This window comes from Geotrypetes seraphini, chromosome 10 (assembly GCF_902459505.1).
Source record: "Geotrypetes seraphini chromosome 10, aGeoSer1.1, whole genome shotgun sequence".
Lineage (NCBI taxonomy): Eukaryota > Metazoa > Chordata > Amphibia > Gymnophiona > Dermophiidae > Geotrypetes > Geotrypetes seraphini.
The window spans coordinates 50,781,056-50,797,776 of NC_047093.1; the positions used below are offsets into that span (position 1 = coordinate 50,781,056).

Sequence of the window (16,721 nt, forward strand, 5' to 3'; positions counted from 1 at the left end):
AGTTGGAGTATCAAGGCGCTGGAGCCCAGGCTGAAAAGGGTGTGCAAGTGGTCAATTAAGGCTGCTATGATGGTTTCGGTGCTGTGGTCTGTTCGAAAGCCCGATTGATTGTCACATAGTATGTTGAATTTATCCAGATAAGCGGAGAGCTCAGCTTTTACTACCCCTTCAGCTATTTTGGTGAAAAGAGGGATGCTAGCGATTGGTCAGTAATTAGAAGGGGTGTTTGGGGGTTCTTTCGTGTTTTTTATGATTGGGGTTAACATAATATGGCCTTGGTCTGGAGGAAAGTATCCTGAGGAAAGTAGGAAGTTCACCCAGGTTAGCATGTTGGCTTTGAAGTGGATGGGCGCAGTTTTCATGATGTTTGGTGGGCAGGTGTCTAGTTTGCAGAAGGAGTTAGAATATTTGTTGTAGAGTTTATTGAAGGTTTCCCAGTCCAATGTTTTGAATTGGTTCCAGTTTAGATCTGTTCTGGACCCTTGTTCTAGTTTATATATGTCGGTGTCAGGAAGAATGGGAAAAAGCTCAAGAGGATTAGTCGAGGCAGGTAAAGTAGATCTTAGTTTTTGAATCTTGGAGGTGAAAAAATCAGCTAAGGTGTTTGCGGTTAATGTGGAATCTTCATGGATGTTGGTGAATGTCTCGATGTTGTATAGGTCATTAACCAGCTTAAAGAGAGAGCTACTGTTATTTGTAATGTCACCAATTTTGTGTGAATATAATTTTTTCCTTTTTTCGTTGGTAAGGTTTTTATAGGTTTTTAGTTTAAGTCTCCAGGCGTTTCTGTGTTCCTGGGATCTCGATTTTAGCCATACTCTTTCCGATTTTCTAAGGTCCCTCTTCAACTGAAGTAGCTCTGCATCGAACCATCCCTCCTGCTTTGTAGTTCTGATTTGTCGGGTTTTTATGGGGGCTATTTCATTTAAAATGTTTGTGCTGTCGTTGATCCAATCTGTCATAATTTGTTCTGTTTCTTCGCTTAGTTTTGTGTTCTTTTCGTAGCGGGCCCAAAATTCCTCTGGGTCAATCTTACCCCTGGAGGTGATAGTTTTGATATTTCTTGCTTTGTCGTTTTTAGAGGGTTTTTGTTGGCAGTCAATGGAAAAGTCGCAGATTCTGTGATCAGACCATAGGGAATCTGACCAATTGGATTTGATCCAATTAAATTTTGGGCTGGACAGTACTTTGGAGGAGAAGGTCACCAGGTCTAGCTGATGACCTCGTTGATGAGTTTTGGTTGGTGGGGGTTTGAAGAAGCCTAGTTGGGTGATGAGAGACCAGAAATCCGATACTTCTGGATGATCAGGTTGCTCGAGGTGGATGTTGATGTCCCCGCACAGTAGGTTGTATTGGCTAGTTAAGGAGTTAGTAAGTAAGGCTTCCGCAAAGTCCTCTTTGGCTAGATTCCATTTTTTTGGTGGGATATAGAATAGAGTAATTGTTAGGGAGGCGGCCAGGGATTTTGACTTAAGTGAACAGGCTAGTATTTCAGCGTTAGGCGAGGACTTGGTTAAGAGCCCAGTCCGATCCTGAAGGCAGACTAGCTGTTCAAAAAGTGATTCAACTGCTTCAGAAGCTGGATTGGGTGGTCAGCTTTCAAAAAATCCACTTGTGGCCAACGCAGTTCTTGGAGTAGCTGGGAAGTCGGTTTGACACAAGGGAAAACAGTGTTCTTTCCGGAAGCCCACAAAGAGAAGCTTCTGCATCATTATTTGCAGGGGCTGGAATCAATGGTTGTGTATATGGTTCTTTGTATTTTAGAAACATAAAATGTATAAATCATTGAAATAAAACCATTCAAAAGTTATATTTCATTCACAGGTCACTATATATTTTGGAAGTAACACATAATTCAATGATTGCAGTATTTTGTCTAGATTAGTTTTATTGTTAGGGATTTACCTCCCTCCATTTCCTAATGATGTGATTATGCCTCTGCATTGAAAGGTAAATAGAATGACCTTTTTGTTTCCAGGAGCAATCAAGAGCTGTGGACCATTCTACTGGGAAGATCGGCCCTGATAGAACCAGTAAGTGGAGGTCATGCTGTGACTCTTGTTTGAAGGAAGTGCTTTTTCTCTCCTTTGTGAAATCCTCAATTCTTTTGTAGGAGCTCATGCACAAAGCCTCACTGTAGAGAATGACATAGGGATGGACACCCGCAGTTAACTGTGGGAGGGGGGACAAACTGTGTCCCCCTTGTCATTCTCTAAAAGCTTGAGACTAGTCTTAAACAGGCTGTTCCAACTAGGCTGTTCCAACAAGCACGGGAACGGGGATCATGGGAATCCCGCGGGGATCCCCCCTAGGTCAACGGGACTCCTACGGGGACCCCTCCCAGGCCCATGGGACTCCCACAGGGACCCCTCCAAGGCTGACAGGACTCCCACGGGGATGGAACTGGGGTTCCTATCCTGACTCGTGGCGCAGTGGTTAAAGCTACAGCCTCAGCACCCTGAGGTTGTGGGTTCAAACCCACGCTGCTCCTTGTGACACTGGACACTACCCCCCATTGCCCCAGGTACATTAGATAAATTGTGAGCCCACCGGGACAGACAGGGAAAAATGCTTGAGTACCTGAATAAATGCATGTAAACCGTTCTGAGCTCCCCTGGGAGAATGGTATAGAAAATTGAATAAATAAATAAATACCTAATTTCCGGTCCGGCGCTGTGCTGAGCTCTTGATGAATCAGCAGGAACAGTCTTTGTCACGTAGGCATGGCGCCCATCACGTAGGCAGTAAGCTCAGCACAGGCATACATTGGTTCAGCTGCAGCACAAGGGGCCATTCACAAACAACCTCAGAGTTCTAAGGTCATTTGTGATTGGCCCATTGTGCTGCAGCTGAACCAATGTGTGCCTTTGCTGTGCTGAGCTTACTGCCTATGTGATGAGCTCCAGAGGAGGGAGAGCCGGTGACTGAGTTGCTGCTTCTGGGGAGCTGTGGCGCTTCACTTTTCGTTGCCTTTGTTCTGCCGCCTGAGCAAGGAGCAGGATGGCTCTCTAGCTCCCAGCTGCATTCTGCCCTGCCCCACTTGAGCTGGCCAAAGTTGTGCAGGGTAAGTGTGGGCACTGGGTCTGGAGAAGGGAAGGACCTTGGGTGGGATGAGCCAGGCCAGAACCCTGCACCTCCCCCTCCACAGCTCCCTGCTGCTGTGGTGAAGGTGGCTGCAGCTCCTGGGCACTGGGGTGGCTGGCTGGGAGAGGGCCTACTCCCCCTGCCAAACCACTTGGCTGATGCTGCTGAGGAGTTGGCTGATGCTGCTGAGGTCACGTTGGTGGGGGAGGGGGAAAGGCTTGGTGGGTGCTGGGACTTGGCATGCATGTGACAGGTGGGGGAGGAAAGAGAGGCGAGTCAATTTGGCCCACAGGTTAGGCAGGGCTGGGCTTGGGATTGGGAAAGCTAGGGGGAAGGGAGAGGGAAGTGACAGGTAGGGTAGGGTGAGGAGAAGAAAGAGTGAGAGCTAGCATGAAGGGAGAGAGTGAGGTGACAGGGAGGGGGGGAGCACAAGATAGCAGCGACAGGTAAGCAGGCAGTATGGCTAATATGAGAACTAGCAAAAGGGACAGATGATGACCATCATGAGGAGTAGGGAGTAGTGCTTCCCGATTCAAATCAGTTCACCGATTCACTTCTGGTGAATCGATTTGAATCGATTTAAAACAAAAAAAAAATCGGCCTCCCAATTCCCATAAGTGACCCTCGCCCCCTAAAGCATGATCAGTAGTGCTGCCTTTTGCTGGCCGGCCACTGCCACACCTGCTTTAGAGGGCGAAGGGGGAGGGTCAGTCGGGAAGTGCTGGTGTCCAGACTAATGGGTTATGATTATTTATCAGTGGAAGGAGACAGAAAAAAAAATAGTTATGCGATCTGACATTAAAGAGTATCGTGCAGCCTAGAATGCCTTGTATTTTCTCTATCGTCAAGCTGGACCACGCAGCTCCTCAGTGCTGCTTCTCAAACAACTTCTACCCCAGTTCATGCTGGGGGGGGGGCAGTTGAGCAGGGGGTTTCCTCTAGGTTGGTGTTTCAAGACTCTTACTGGAGCTGGGGAACACCTGGTGGTGCTAAGTCCTTCCCCTCTCCCCCCTTATTCCTCTGCTTTTCAGCAGTTGTTAAGGAGTTTCAGGAGGCTAGAGATTATTTTCATGCTCTTGATGTGAGGTACATTAGATAGATTGTGAGCCCACTGGGACAGATAAGGAAAATGCTTGAAGTACTTGCATGTAAACCACTTTTGTGTGTGGTTGTATAACTACAGAAAGGTGGTATACAAGGCCCAGTCCCTTTCCCTTAAATTTGTTGCTTGTAAGCAATTTATTTTTCCTCAATGGTAAGTATAGTTGCTGGTGTCTCTTCGCCTTTTGCTTCTAGCAGGAACTGTAGACTCAAGTTTTTCAGTGTCTCCCTTACCTTCCCTCTCTTCTCAGTCTGTTTCATCAGTTAATCAAGGCTTCTCTTGGGGTAGCCAGTGTTTGTCTCTTTGTAACTCGGGGATTATTTTGGGTAGTTTCAGTTTGTCTCTTGTTTGGCGGTGCTTCCCGCTATATTTCTCTGGTCTCAGTGCCGTTTTGGTTCAGCGTACAGGTGCTTCTTTCCCTTTCTCTATATAGGTTCTGGGAATCTTACCTATCAGAAATAGTGGTTGGCTCGTTTGGGCTGAAAGTTTCTTATGGTTCAGTTTTGCCGTCACCCTGGATATCTTCTCAGTTGGAGTTATGGTGACAGGGATCTATTTCTAGGCTACATTCTGAGTTTGGCCCTTGAGGAATTGATCTGAGCTTGTCTCCCTTCGCTGCGCAGAGTCCTATAATTATTTTTTATTCCTACTTAGAGGTGATGCCTTCACTAGGTTATTCTTGGACTGTGAAGATTTTTTTCCTCTTGTCTATATATCTTCAACTTTTGACATTGGGTTATCCCATAAAATCCATTTTGTATGCTACCTCTAGTCTAGGGACCCAGTAACAGGTGATGGAACTTGTCCTACTCTCGTTCCCAGTTTTGGGCATAGGAAGTCTGGTCTTCCATAGATTTTCTTGCCCTTTTAATTGAGTGGTTTTTGAGGCTTCCTTTTACTGCTTTCAAGGTTGTTTCAATTGCTCTTCTTAGCTGGATAATTCAGGACAGGCAGGACTTGTTGTCCTCATCAGTAGGATAGCACACTTCACTGAATGGTCACATTTTAACTACATGCTACTCTCTTGTTATTCGTGTAGGCTTTCTGCTATTATTAAGGTTCAGATGGCTAGCCTTCACTATTTGGATCTGTGTGTCAATCACTAGGATTTGTGGATTACCTAATTTTGGTAGGTACCTAATGCTTCAACCTTTTATCTGTCATTTTTTTCTGCTGCTGTACTGGTGTACAAGGTGGACTGGTGAGTTGAACACAGTTTGTTGCCTGTGACATTTGCTTTGAGCCTAGTCCAGCAGTTGTTTCTGCTCTGCCTACTCTGCCTTTTTCTGTCTGATCTTCACTTATTTGCTATGGTTCATGGGCCAAAAAGGCAAGTGTCCTTGTCCCCTTTTGGAGTCGGAGGTTAGTTGGGTTGTCTATCTCTGTAGTCTCTCTCTTTGCTACATCCCTTTAGTCTGGATTGGTCTGGTATGACAACAAGGAAGGTGAAATTATGTCTGTTTTGATAACTTTCTGTCCTTTAGTCCTACCAGATCAATCCAAACACCCACCCATCTTGTTAATTAGTTTTGCTCCTTTGTGCAGCTGTTTTCTACATGATCAGTTGCACAACATCTATATTCTAGATCAGTGTTGTTCAACTGCCAGTCCGCGGACTGGTGCCGGTCCGCAGGGCCGGCATGTGCATCAAGTCCGAGACAGTGTTCTTCAACCGCTGGTCCACGGTGTGATGGATGCGGTGTTATTTTTTGGCCGGCTCCGTTTTCCTTATTGCCGCAATGCACAAAGCTGTGGGCTCCTTGCGTGTCCTGAGTCTGAACTGGAAGCCTTCTCTCTGACTTTGCAATGTCAGAGGGAAGGTTTCCAGATGAGGTGCGGGACGCTGCCCGCGACTTTGTGCCACCGGGGGTGGCATAAAATGGCCAGGTGGGAGCAGGCCAGAAGGTAAGGCACAGAATGGAGGGAGGGAGACAAAGGTAGGGGGAATGATTTTATTTTTGAATTTAGTGATTGAATTGTTTCAATTTTGAGAATTTACATCTGCTGTGTGTATTTTGCATTGTTCAGGAAGAAATGCATTTGTTTCTTTTTCTCAGGGGTTGTACTGCATGCAGAGTCTTGCATCTTAGGATTTGTATATATTAGTACTTTTAGTTTTTGGTCCCGTATTTGCATAGGGGTTATCTGTGTTCTGGTAGCAATGAATGTTGAGAAGCATACAATGTGCTTTGTGTAGTTTAATTTTGTGGTTAATTATTATGTGTTGTTAATAAGATTATGTTGTGTTTTATATGTGAAAAATTAATGGAAAAAATAGTGTTACAATTAGTACTATTATGGGGGTGGGGTCTGGGGCGGAGATGGGCAGGATCTGGCCCACGACTTAGGGCTAGATGCACAAAGCAAACCGATCATGTACCGATCGATTTGCGACCCCTATCAAATTTCCCTCCGGCCTGATTCACTTACCTCTTCTGTGATCCGCTTCGAATTCGTGCATACAAATGAGGTGAAACGCATGCAAAGTAGGCTGGGACGCGATTCACAACACCAAATTTCAGACCCGACTGGGGTGGCTGATCACCTAAAGAAGTGACTGCTGGGGACCAGTCGAAAACGTCTTTCCGACTGGAAGCCCTGCTTTCTGCCTTGCAATCTCTCCTGCCTGCTCGCCCTGAATGCCGCCCTGCTCTGCCTTGATCTTCCCCAATTTTCTCCTGCTGCATTGCCGTTCTCCTGTCCTTCCCTGCCCTGCGAGCCCGTGGTTTTACAAGAAAGGAAATATGCAGGAAAAGATGAGTTATGAGAGAAGCACGATGGGAATAGACCAGAGAGCTAAAGGAACCATGTGTGGGCAATAATGAGCCTCTCAACAGTATCTGAAAGACTAGAAATTTATATTCCAAGGGAGAGACCGAAAAATCCCTCTAGAACATGGCTAATTTGTAACTGCAGTAGCAACAGGCCCAGTTTATGCACTGTGTGTGGAGATTTGTTTATGCGATCTTCACATTTAATTCCTACGCATGCTGTGACTAGGTGTATATTTTACCTATTGGGAAACATCATCATTATTAATAATAATTACTGATTTATATATCTATTACCAGTTAATAAAAATTGAAGTGCTGTACAATTTAAAAATCTTCCTTTAACCCTTCCACCAATCTAAAACACATACCCCCCACGCATCCTCTTTCAAATCCTATCCCTAACCTAAACCAAATAAAAATACAGTACATATTTCTATTCCCTTTCTCCTTCTGTCTTTGAAAGAGTAAGAGCTTATATCTGTGTGAAATCTGATGATTATTATCTGACTGTAAAATGAAAGTTAATTCTTGAATCTCCTGGTTTTACTTGAGTTTTTTCTTGTTAATAGAACTGTTTGTATACTTTGTAAATCATGCTAAAGAACTCATGTTGCATTTTCCTAAGTTGTCTCATTATGTTAGAACTTCTCCTGACATTAATTTAAAGTCTCTGCTGGATGAATTTCAGCATTGCAGATTGTTTCTCAGTTGCACATTTTGTAAATTGCTTGTGGTGTGTGTTAAAGGCGCAGATTGAGGAGGAACTGAAGAAACATTGGGAGCGGCTTTTGGAGGGGCTGTCCTACTATCGACCTGCTAGGTAAATTATGGAATATGAACATTCACTCTCCCTTCCTACCCCTCTGCCAGTTTCTTGCTTTATTTTTCTGCAGATGTAATTTGCTTACCCCAGTCACTGGCTCATGTAAAAATATTTTTCTCTCATACTGCATACATTTAGCCTAAAAACTAGGTTCTCCAAGGACATATGGGGAGTATAGCCATGTTGATGGGTAATGTCATCCTGATGGCTTCTGGTGGTGGTGCCTCCTTTTGCTTTTTCTGGAAGCCGTCCTGAACATGCATAGGTATTATTGTGTTGAGTCTTGTCCCCCTCTTCCTCTCTGCAAAGTTTTAACTTTCTCTCCAGTGGTTAACAATGTGCTCTACTTCTCTCTTGGATCTTTCCTCACCTTTAAAACCAAAGCAGAGGTACCCCCCCCTCAAAAACATGAAAACAAACAAAATAGGTCTACCAGCTGCTCCCCTTTGATCTCCCTTTTAGTTATCCCAGGTCACTTTTATCCCTATCAACAATCTGCAACTCTCAGCTCCACAAACCACCTTTCTTGTACAATCCCGCTTTATTCCTGGACAAGTGGGTTATGTTGCGAGGCTGCTTGTAGAAAGCCTCATTTACATAATTTTTCAGACCTTCCCTTCTTACCTCAGGACTGCCCTTAGGTTTCCAGTTGCTTTCCTACAAGCGAGACAGTAGGAGCTAATCTTTTCTGCTCATGTTCATTTTTTCTTAAACTCAGTATTTTTACCTGCTTCACGTCTTTGTGCTACAGAGGTTCCCAGCAGGGACAGCTCTGGCTGCAGGAGATCGCAGACTTTGTGGATAAAGTCTGTTTCCAGAGGATTGGCTGCCTTGCAGTGCACCTTCTGGCCAGCCTGCACCTTCAGATCGGGGTTCAGGGACCTTTTCTTTGGGAGCTAGCTCACCCCATGTTTGTCTGCTAGTGGGTTTGAACGCAAGCTGTGGCTCTGTGGAGGTGTGCCTGGGATTGGAGTCGACTGTGTTCCTTTGTCAAGTCATGTACGCAGTATGTTCTGTTAGTGGCAGAGGTCCCTGGCCCTTGGACTTGGGCCAGAGAGGCAGTCAAAAGACCAGTTTGCAAGGCTTGTTGAGCTGCTACATGGTCCTCCTTGCATACTTTTACAAAGTTTTACAGGATTGATGTGGCGGCCAAGCAGAATGTTGCTTTTGGTTCCTCCGTTTTGGCAGTAGGCTCATCAGTCTCACCCTGCCTTTATGGGACTGCTGTGTTAAGTTCCACTTGTCCTGGAATAAAGCAAGATTGTACAAGATGAAAGATTAGGTTCTTACCTTTGCTAATCTTCTTTCTTGTAAATCCACGCTCTGCTCTTGGAATCCGCCCTTGGAATTGCTGATTCACCAATTGTCTGCCTTAAGAAGTACTGGTAAGCTGGACTTATGGTTTCTTGACTAGCCTTTCTAAGAGTACCATCCGAATATGTTAAGCACTTTGCCTTTGGGGTCCCTAGCTGTTAGTGCAGGCTGTCTCTCCTTATAGCACAGTTTATTTCAGGTTTATACTGTTTAATAACCTGTTTCAATTGTTTATAATTGTTAAGACTTTTCTTGTTATGAACAGATTAGACTTATTTGTCAGGGAGTTTCCCCTGTACCTCTCCCTTTTGTCTATGTCCTCTACAGGTGTGACTGTCTGCTTTTGCATGAACTGGAAACCTGAGGGCAGTCCTGAGATAAGAGGGGAGGGTCTGAAATTTTATGTAAATGAGGCTTCCTACAAGCAGTCTTGCAATATAGGATGCATAACCCACTTGCCCAGGATTAGAGCATGGATTTACAAGAAAGATTAGCTTTGGGGTGTTTATGTAAACTCTTTGTCTCCTAAAATTCATAGTTTGATACTTAACTCTCTCAATATTTTGATTCACCTTGAGCGGTGAGAGGTTGGCACCCTGGGATTACCTTTTTGAGGCTCTGGATCTCCTGGTCATTTCTCATTCATTCTGTTTTGTTTGTTTTTGTTTTTTTCTCTTTCTTTCGGGTATCTGCTTTATTTTGATTTTTGCATAGTAGTTTGCCATCTGGGGGGGGAGGAGTAAGATGGGGTGCTCTTCCATGGAACCAGTTGGGGCCCATCAGAGTCCAGGGCCCTGTTGTTTTGTTATAGTTTGCTGGCATTGGGGCCTCCTCTGGTGGGTGGTCTTGGGATATTTGCTATTTCCTTGTCTTGCACCTTGTTCTTAAGGACAAAAACAAACAAATTGTATCACTTTTTTACCCTAACCTATAGTTTTTTCCTTTTTTGTTTTGCTTTTTCTTTCACGATTGTAGTTCTTCCCTTTTTTTCCTATTGTTTGAAGTAAGTCCATATGTCTTATTATGTGTTTTACTAAGCCACTTTGGTTTTGTCTAGTATCCCTGATTTTTAATCTATTTTTATGTAAAATTAATATTGTACACTGCTTAGAAACTTGATTAAGCGGTTTAAAATTTTTTTTTAATAAACTTGAAACTTGAAACAGAGTGATGATATCTTTTCAAGGCATAGACTATCTGTTTTACTTTTACCTTTCCTTGCCAGTTGTCTTTTATTGGTATTTATGCCTTTACAATTTACAATGCTGGGATGAGGGGTAGGGAACCCTGCATATGATGTTGCTATATTTCCTAGGTATTCTTTTGTACAACCACATTTTCTCCTTCCTCTGTTTAGATTCCACGTTCATTGTTCCTTCTCTGTCTTTTTGCTTTTGGTTCAGGGGAGGGGCGATTGGGGATCAGGTATGGTTGGATATAAAAAACTTTTTTTGAACAGCTGTTGTATCTTCTGCTGTATTTTATGTTCCTTTCTCTGTTGTTCAATAAAAATCATTTTTAATAAATACAAGAAAGATTAGCAATAGTAAGAACCTAATCTTTCAATCTGTCCTTGGAGAATACAAAGTTGCTTACCTTTAACAGGTTCTCTGTGGAAAGCAGGGCAATGTAGACATACTTTCCTACCCACCATTCCTATAGATCTGCAGCAGCTAAGACACAGAGGAGGAAGGGGATGGGACTCGGTAAGGGAATACCTGCACATGCTCAGAAGATCTTTCAGACAGCTTTCCTAAAGCTTACAGAAGAGCATCACCACCAGAGCTGTTAGGATAACATCCTTCATCATTTCTGCATTCCCCTGCTGTCCACAGAAGACCCCTGTTACAGGTAAGCATCTTTGCTTTATTTGCATGTTTTGGTTCTGTCTTCGAGTTTGATATAAACTGGTACATCATTGTATTTCAGAAAACTTATTTTTCTCTTTTCAGTGCAAGTTCAGCAGAAAAAGTCAAAGCTGATAAGAGTGTGGCTGCTCCTCTGAAAGAGCTTGGTCTGAGAGTCAGCAAATTTTTGGTTAGTGTTTTCTAGCAAATGTCTGATTTTTTTTTTCCCCCCCTTCTTAAAGCAGAGCCAGGGCACTAGGCAGGTAAGCCCACAATGTTTTCCTTGTTTTTTGACTCTTTGAGTCTGATTGGGAATAGAGCAGAGCGAGCCTGGTCTTCAAAACCCATTTTATTAACAGCCAAATGTAAAAGCAAATAACAGATCATGGACTCATGAAAGAATATGGTAGATCAAGGACTCGACATGGACCGTGTTTCTGCGAGATTGCATCAGGAGTCCTGGAGCACATAATGATATAAAATGCCATATAACATAGATTTATAATATAAGATCAATGATTGATAATACCCTTTCTATTTTTAGCAAGAATGGCATAATCCCTTTTGTTTTACTGTTAAGTGTGGCTGTTTTCATTTTAAATATCATAACTGTTTTATTATTATCTTCACAGTTTTCATTCTCAAGTATTTTGCCAGCGTGTTTTTCGAGGCAGGTTTTATGGTGGTTCTTTTTTCATCCTTCCATATCACAGATGAATGGCGATTTTACTTGGCTGTGATTTTATTTGTTATTTTCATTTTAATTGGTTTAACCACAAATATGAATACACATCCTTTGTCAAAGTTTTTTTTAAAATTTAAACAAGTAATATGTTTCTTAACCTCTTAAAATTAGCATATCCTTCTTTCTTTTTTGGAGTCTTTTTAATACAGTCTGTGACCCTTTATTACATTGTTTTTCAACCTTTTTACACTCGTGGACAGGCAGAAATAAAAGAATTATTTTGTGGACCGGCAAACTACTAGGACTAAAATTTAAAAACCCCATTTCTGGCCCATCTTCGCGAGCTCAGTCACCTCAGTAACTATAGAAAAATAGACAAATATAGTGCAAAATATAGACAGCAGATATAAATTCTCAAAACTGACATGTTTTGATCACTAAATTTAAAATAAAATCATTTTTCCTACCTTTGCTGTCTGGTGATTTCATGAGTCTCTGGCAATGTTCCCTCTAAGGATTGATGAGCTGTGTGAAAAAAAAAAATATGCATGAGCAACAAGTTACATACTCCACAAATTTATGAGCAGGCGCGAAGGACGAGTGCCCGTGAGATTGTGGGAGGGTTAAATACTCAAAACTTAGAAGAATAACAATTTACTTAAAGTTTTTGCTTCGCCAGCTTTCTGGTATCTTTACATACAGTGGCATACCTAGCATATGTAACACCCAGGGCCCATCATTTTTTGGCACCCCCTCCCCCATCTGTATGAAAAACATGATTTTTAGTAACAAGCCAAACGTCACACATGAGTACCTAGGAAAAGGCAGCATCTTATATATTGCAGTGAGCAGTACATCAATACACCCATTGTAAAACTAAACAAGCCAGACCAGCACAGATCAATCCTACACCGTCAATCCTAACAGAAAACCATGTCTTTCGAACACACAGAAAACACCTTCGCCTAGTATGGAATATGTCATCACAAACTAACCCCTCCCCCTTTTACAAAACTGTAGTGTGGATTTTAGCCACGGTGGTAACAGCTCTGACACTCATAGAATTCTGAGCATCAGAGCTGCTACCAACACGGCTGGCACTAAAAAACACTCCACAGTTTTGTAAAAGGGGGGATAAAATAGAAATACACAGCTTCAATGCTCTAGCTCAGGGGTGGCCAAACTTTTTGGGCTTGTGAGCTACTTTAAAATGACCAAGTCAAAATGATCTACCAACAATAAAATTAAAAAACACAAAGCACACTATACGCTGAGAAAATGTTAATTATCATTCCTATTCTGGTTTTTTTCAAAGAGGTCAAGGCAGATGACTCTATGCATTGTCACCTCAGTAACAACCATACAAAAATAGACAAATATACCCCTCTTCCTTTTTATTAAACCACAATAGCAGTTTTTAGCGCAGGGAACTGCGCTAAATGCCCAGCGCTGCTCTCGACGCTCATAGGCTCCCTGTGCTAAAAAACACTATTGCGGTTTAGTAAAAGGGGGCCATAGTGCAAAATATAGACAACATATATAAATTCAGACACATTTTGATCACTAAACTTAAAATAAAATCATTTTTCCTACCTTGTCTGGTGATTTCATGAGTCTCTGGTTGCACTTTCATCTTCTGACTGCATCCAATCTTTCTTCCCTTTCAGCCTGTATGCTTCCTCTCCTCGAGACCTCATTCCCTCCCCTAACTTTTTCTTCCTCTTTCCTTGCCCTTTCTTTCTTTTTTCTCTCTTGATGCCCCCTTTCTTTTTTTCTGTTTCCCTTCTGTCTTCCTGCCTGCCCCCTTTCTTTCTTCCTACCCTTCACAAAGCCACTGCTGCCACCTTCGGGGGAAACAGGCCCCAAAGCCACCCCCGCGGCTGCCCCAAGCTCTCTCTGCTTCTCACCGTCGGGCCGACCAGCATTCCCCCGACGTTATTTCTGCCGTCGAAGAGGAAGTTCCGCCCAGCCAGGCAGCGATTGGCTGGCTCGAACTTCCTCTCCGACGGCAGCCTTAGGGGGGTGCACAGCCGGCCAGATCCGGACCTGGCAGGCTGTGCACCCCCCCTAAGGCTGCACCCGGGGCAGACCTCCTCCCCCGCCCCTCCCTTGGTACACCACTGAAGACGTGGCAGCGGCTCATCTCACGATCCCCACCTGCGTCGGAAGTGCGTCGGAGATCTTACTATGCAGTCCTCAGTTTCCCACTGTGTATTTTAGTGAGCGACACGAGAAAAATTATGAGCTACACCAATGAAAATAGTGAGCGATCGCTCATGCGCTCAGCTTAGAGGGAACATTGGCTCTGGTTGCGTTTCCTTCTGTCTGTGTATCCTTTCTTTCTGCACTCAGGCCCAAGAATTGTCCCTTTCTATTCCCTCCCTCTATCCTTCCTATTTCATTAGTGCCCCTGGTGCCTCCTTCCCATGTCTTTAGTGCCCCCAGTGCCTCCTTCCCATTTCTTTAGTGCCCCTTCCTTTCTTTAGTGCCCCAGTGCCTCCTTCCCATGTGCTTAGTGCCCCCAGTGCCTCCTTCCCATGTCTTTAGTGCCCCAAGTGCCTCCTTCCCATGTCTTTAGTGCCCCCAGTGTACCCTTCCCATGTCTTTAATGCCCCCAGTGCCTCCTTCCTATGTTCCTCTCACTGCCTTCCACACTGTCCCATCCCCACCCCCGAAGCCAGCCTGTCTACCTCTCTTCCTCCCTCCCTGGCCAAAGCCAGCCTGCTTGCCTGCCTACCTCCTTCCCTCCCTGTCGCAAAAAAAAAAAAAAGCCTCCCTCCTTCCTTTCCCCGGGTCGGCTGCTATCATACCGCCCTGCTGCTGCTACTGCTAAAGCCGACATGAAGTCTTCTTTCCAACGTCAATTCTGACGTTGGAGAGGACGTTCTGGGCCAGCCAGGCAGAATTGGCTGGCCCAGAATGTCCTCTCCGACGTCAGAATTGATGTCGGAAAGACTTCCTATAGGCTTTAGCAGTAGCAGCAGCAGGGCGGTAAGATAAAAGCCGACCCGGGCAAAGGAAGGAGGGAGGCTTTTTTTTTTTTTTTTTGCGCGACAGGTAGGGACAGGAAATGATCGCCTGTCCCTGGACCTTAATCTTGCCGGCCCTGCGCGGACTGGCAGAAATTTCCTGCGGACCGGTACTGGTTCGTGGACCGGCGGTTGAAGAACAGTGCTTTATTACATCAGGCTAGAAGTTGAAAATATATCACAGTAGAGATTAACTGAGTCCCTTATTGTTACATCATTGGGCCACTTTTGTGTCTCAAAGTTTGCTACATTGTTTTAATCAAAAATTTGCTACACAGCTTGTTACATTGTTCAATCCAAGTCTGTGGATTAGGATTTCTGCAGTGCAGTCAATGTTATAACATAGGAGGTTGCTTTGTATATTGAATCATCTGCTTTCAATAAGTACAGTGGAACCTTGGTTTAGGAGCATAATTCGTTCCAGAAGCATGCTCGTAAATCAAGTTACTCGTATATCAAAGCGATTTTCCCCATAGGAATGAATGGAAACTCGCTTTGATTTGTTCCACCAACCCCCCCCACCCGAGGCTACCGGCACTGCTCCATAACCCCCTCCCCCCCTTTAACTGGCATCGCAACCCCCCGCCATGCGAATGCGCCCCCCCCCCCGCGAGAACCGCATCGCACCTCCGTGCTGAAAGCGGCATCCGCCTGCCCTTCCTCTCAAACACGCTCCTTACCCCTTCTGCTGGTTGTGAGAGTGAAAGCAAGCTCCCGCCTCTTACCTGGGCCGGACCTTGAGCATCTGCGCATGCTCAAGAAGGCCTTGAGCATGCGCAGATGCTCAAGGCCCAGCCCAGGCAAGAGGCGGGTGCTTGCTTTCACTCTCAAAACCAGCAGAAGGAGTAAGGAGCGTGTTTGAGAGGAAGGTGGGCGGATGCCGCTTTCAGCACGGGGGTGCGATGTGGTTCTCGCGTTCGGGGGGGTGCGATGCCGGTTAGAGCGGGGGGGGAGGTGCTCGCATATCGGAACATGCTCAGTTTGCGAGGAAAAGTTTGCTGAGTGTTTTGCTCGTCTTGCAAAACACTCGCAAACCGGGTTACTCGCAAACCGAGGTTCCACTGTATATATATACTACTGGCTCTCTTCTATACTTATGTGCACTGTGTTGCAGAACTATAACACAACTTGAGTATGTATTTTGCTTTTCATAACACAATTTGTGTATGTATTTTGTTTTTCATAGTATCTTCTCGGATTTGACTCTAATTTGGTTTCTCATTTACCTGTTTGGGTATGTATGTTATGCAAAGTTAATTAATATGGGCATTTTTTATTTTTCAATTTTTTATTTTAAGTGTTGTTAATTATTTATCTTATATTATGAAATCTATGTTAAATGGCATTTTATATCATGTGTTCCAGGACTCCTGATGCAGGCAATCTCTCCAAAACACGATCCGTGTCAAGTCCTTGATCTACCATATGCTTTTATGAATCTATGATTTGCTATTTGCTCTTATGTTTGGTTGGTTTTGCAGACCAGATTCTATTGGATCTTGTGACTAGTTGTGCAGAGGTGATCTTCTCCTCTTTGGTTTGCTGATTGGGAATAACCAGACTTATGATGTAAGTAACCAGAAGGAGGTATTGGGCTCTGCATCCATAGTGCAAATGTTAGTAGGAGGGAGCTGTGTGTGTTATGGCAGTAGGGAGTGGCATGGGCTCAAGAGTTAGATACTATGCTGTCCTTGACTACTTCCCATTTTTGTTGCAGGGGCTTGATGAAGAACAGAGTGTGCAGCTATTGCAGCATTACCTTCAGGAGGACTACAGGGGCACTAGGGACTTAATTAAGGTTGGAATTTTTGCCAAAGATGCACTGTATACCCTTTCTTATATTTCAACAGTAACTCATTGTATATTCTTAATGGTGGAACAAAAATCCTGACACATTTGATTTCCCAGACTGCTGGAAATTTAATATGGTTCTGGGGGAGGGAAGATGCTGGTGCTTGTCCACTATCACCTGGAGAAATTGGGAAATGATTACCTCCAAGCCAGAAGAAATGGAAGTGTACAGGGAGCATAGCATTTGAAGGAAGGAGAATCCAAAATGCAAC

At 44.1% G+C, this 16,721-nt stretch overlaps 2 protein-coding genes across 5 annotated transcripts in view; one reads left to right on the plus strand and one right to left on the minus strand.

Annotated features, from left to right (window-relative positions):
* The window catches only part of KYAT1 (kynurenine aminotransferase 1), a 187,954-nt gene that overhangs the window by 154,351 nt on the left and 16,882 nt on the right, over window positions 1-16,721 (minus strand). Inside the window, exon 2 of the mRNA XM_033962021.1 lies at window positions 12,097-12,154. The gene's annotated coding sequence lies outside the window, so the exon portion shown is untranslated. The remainder of the gene's footprint in view (window positions 1-12,096; window positions 12,155-16,721) is intronic.
* Window positions 1-16,721, plus strand: part of NUP188 (nucleoporin 188) — a 198,761-nt gene that overhangs the window by 6,838 nt on the left and 175,202 nt on the right. For 3 of the 4 annotated variants that reach the window (XM_033962010.1, XM_033962011.1, XM_033962012.1), the window contains exons 2-5: window positions 1,979-2,033; window positions 7,707-7,780; window positions 11,050-11,134; window positions 16,376-16,456. In XM_033962010.1, coding sequence (XP_033817901.1) covers window positions 1,979-2,033; window positions 7,707-7,780; window positions 11,050-11,134; window positions 16,376-16,456 — 295 coding nt within the window. The remainder of the gene's footprint in view (window positions 1-1,978; window positions 2,034-7,706; window positions 7,781-11,049; window positions 11,135-16,375; window positions 16,457-16,721) is intronic. The other variant, XM_033962013.1, reaches the window with a different exon arrangement.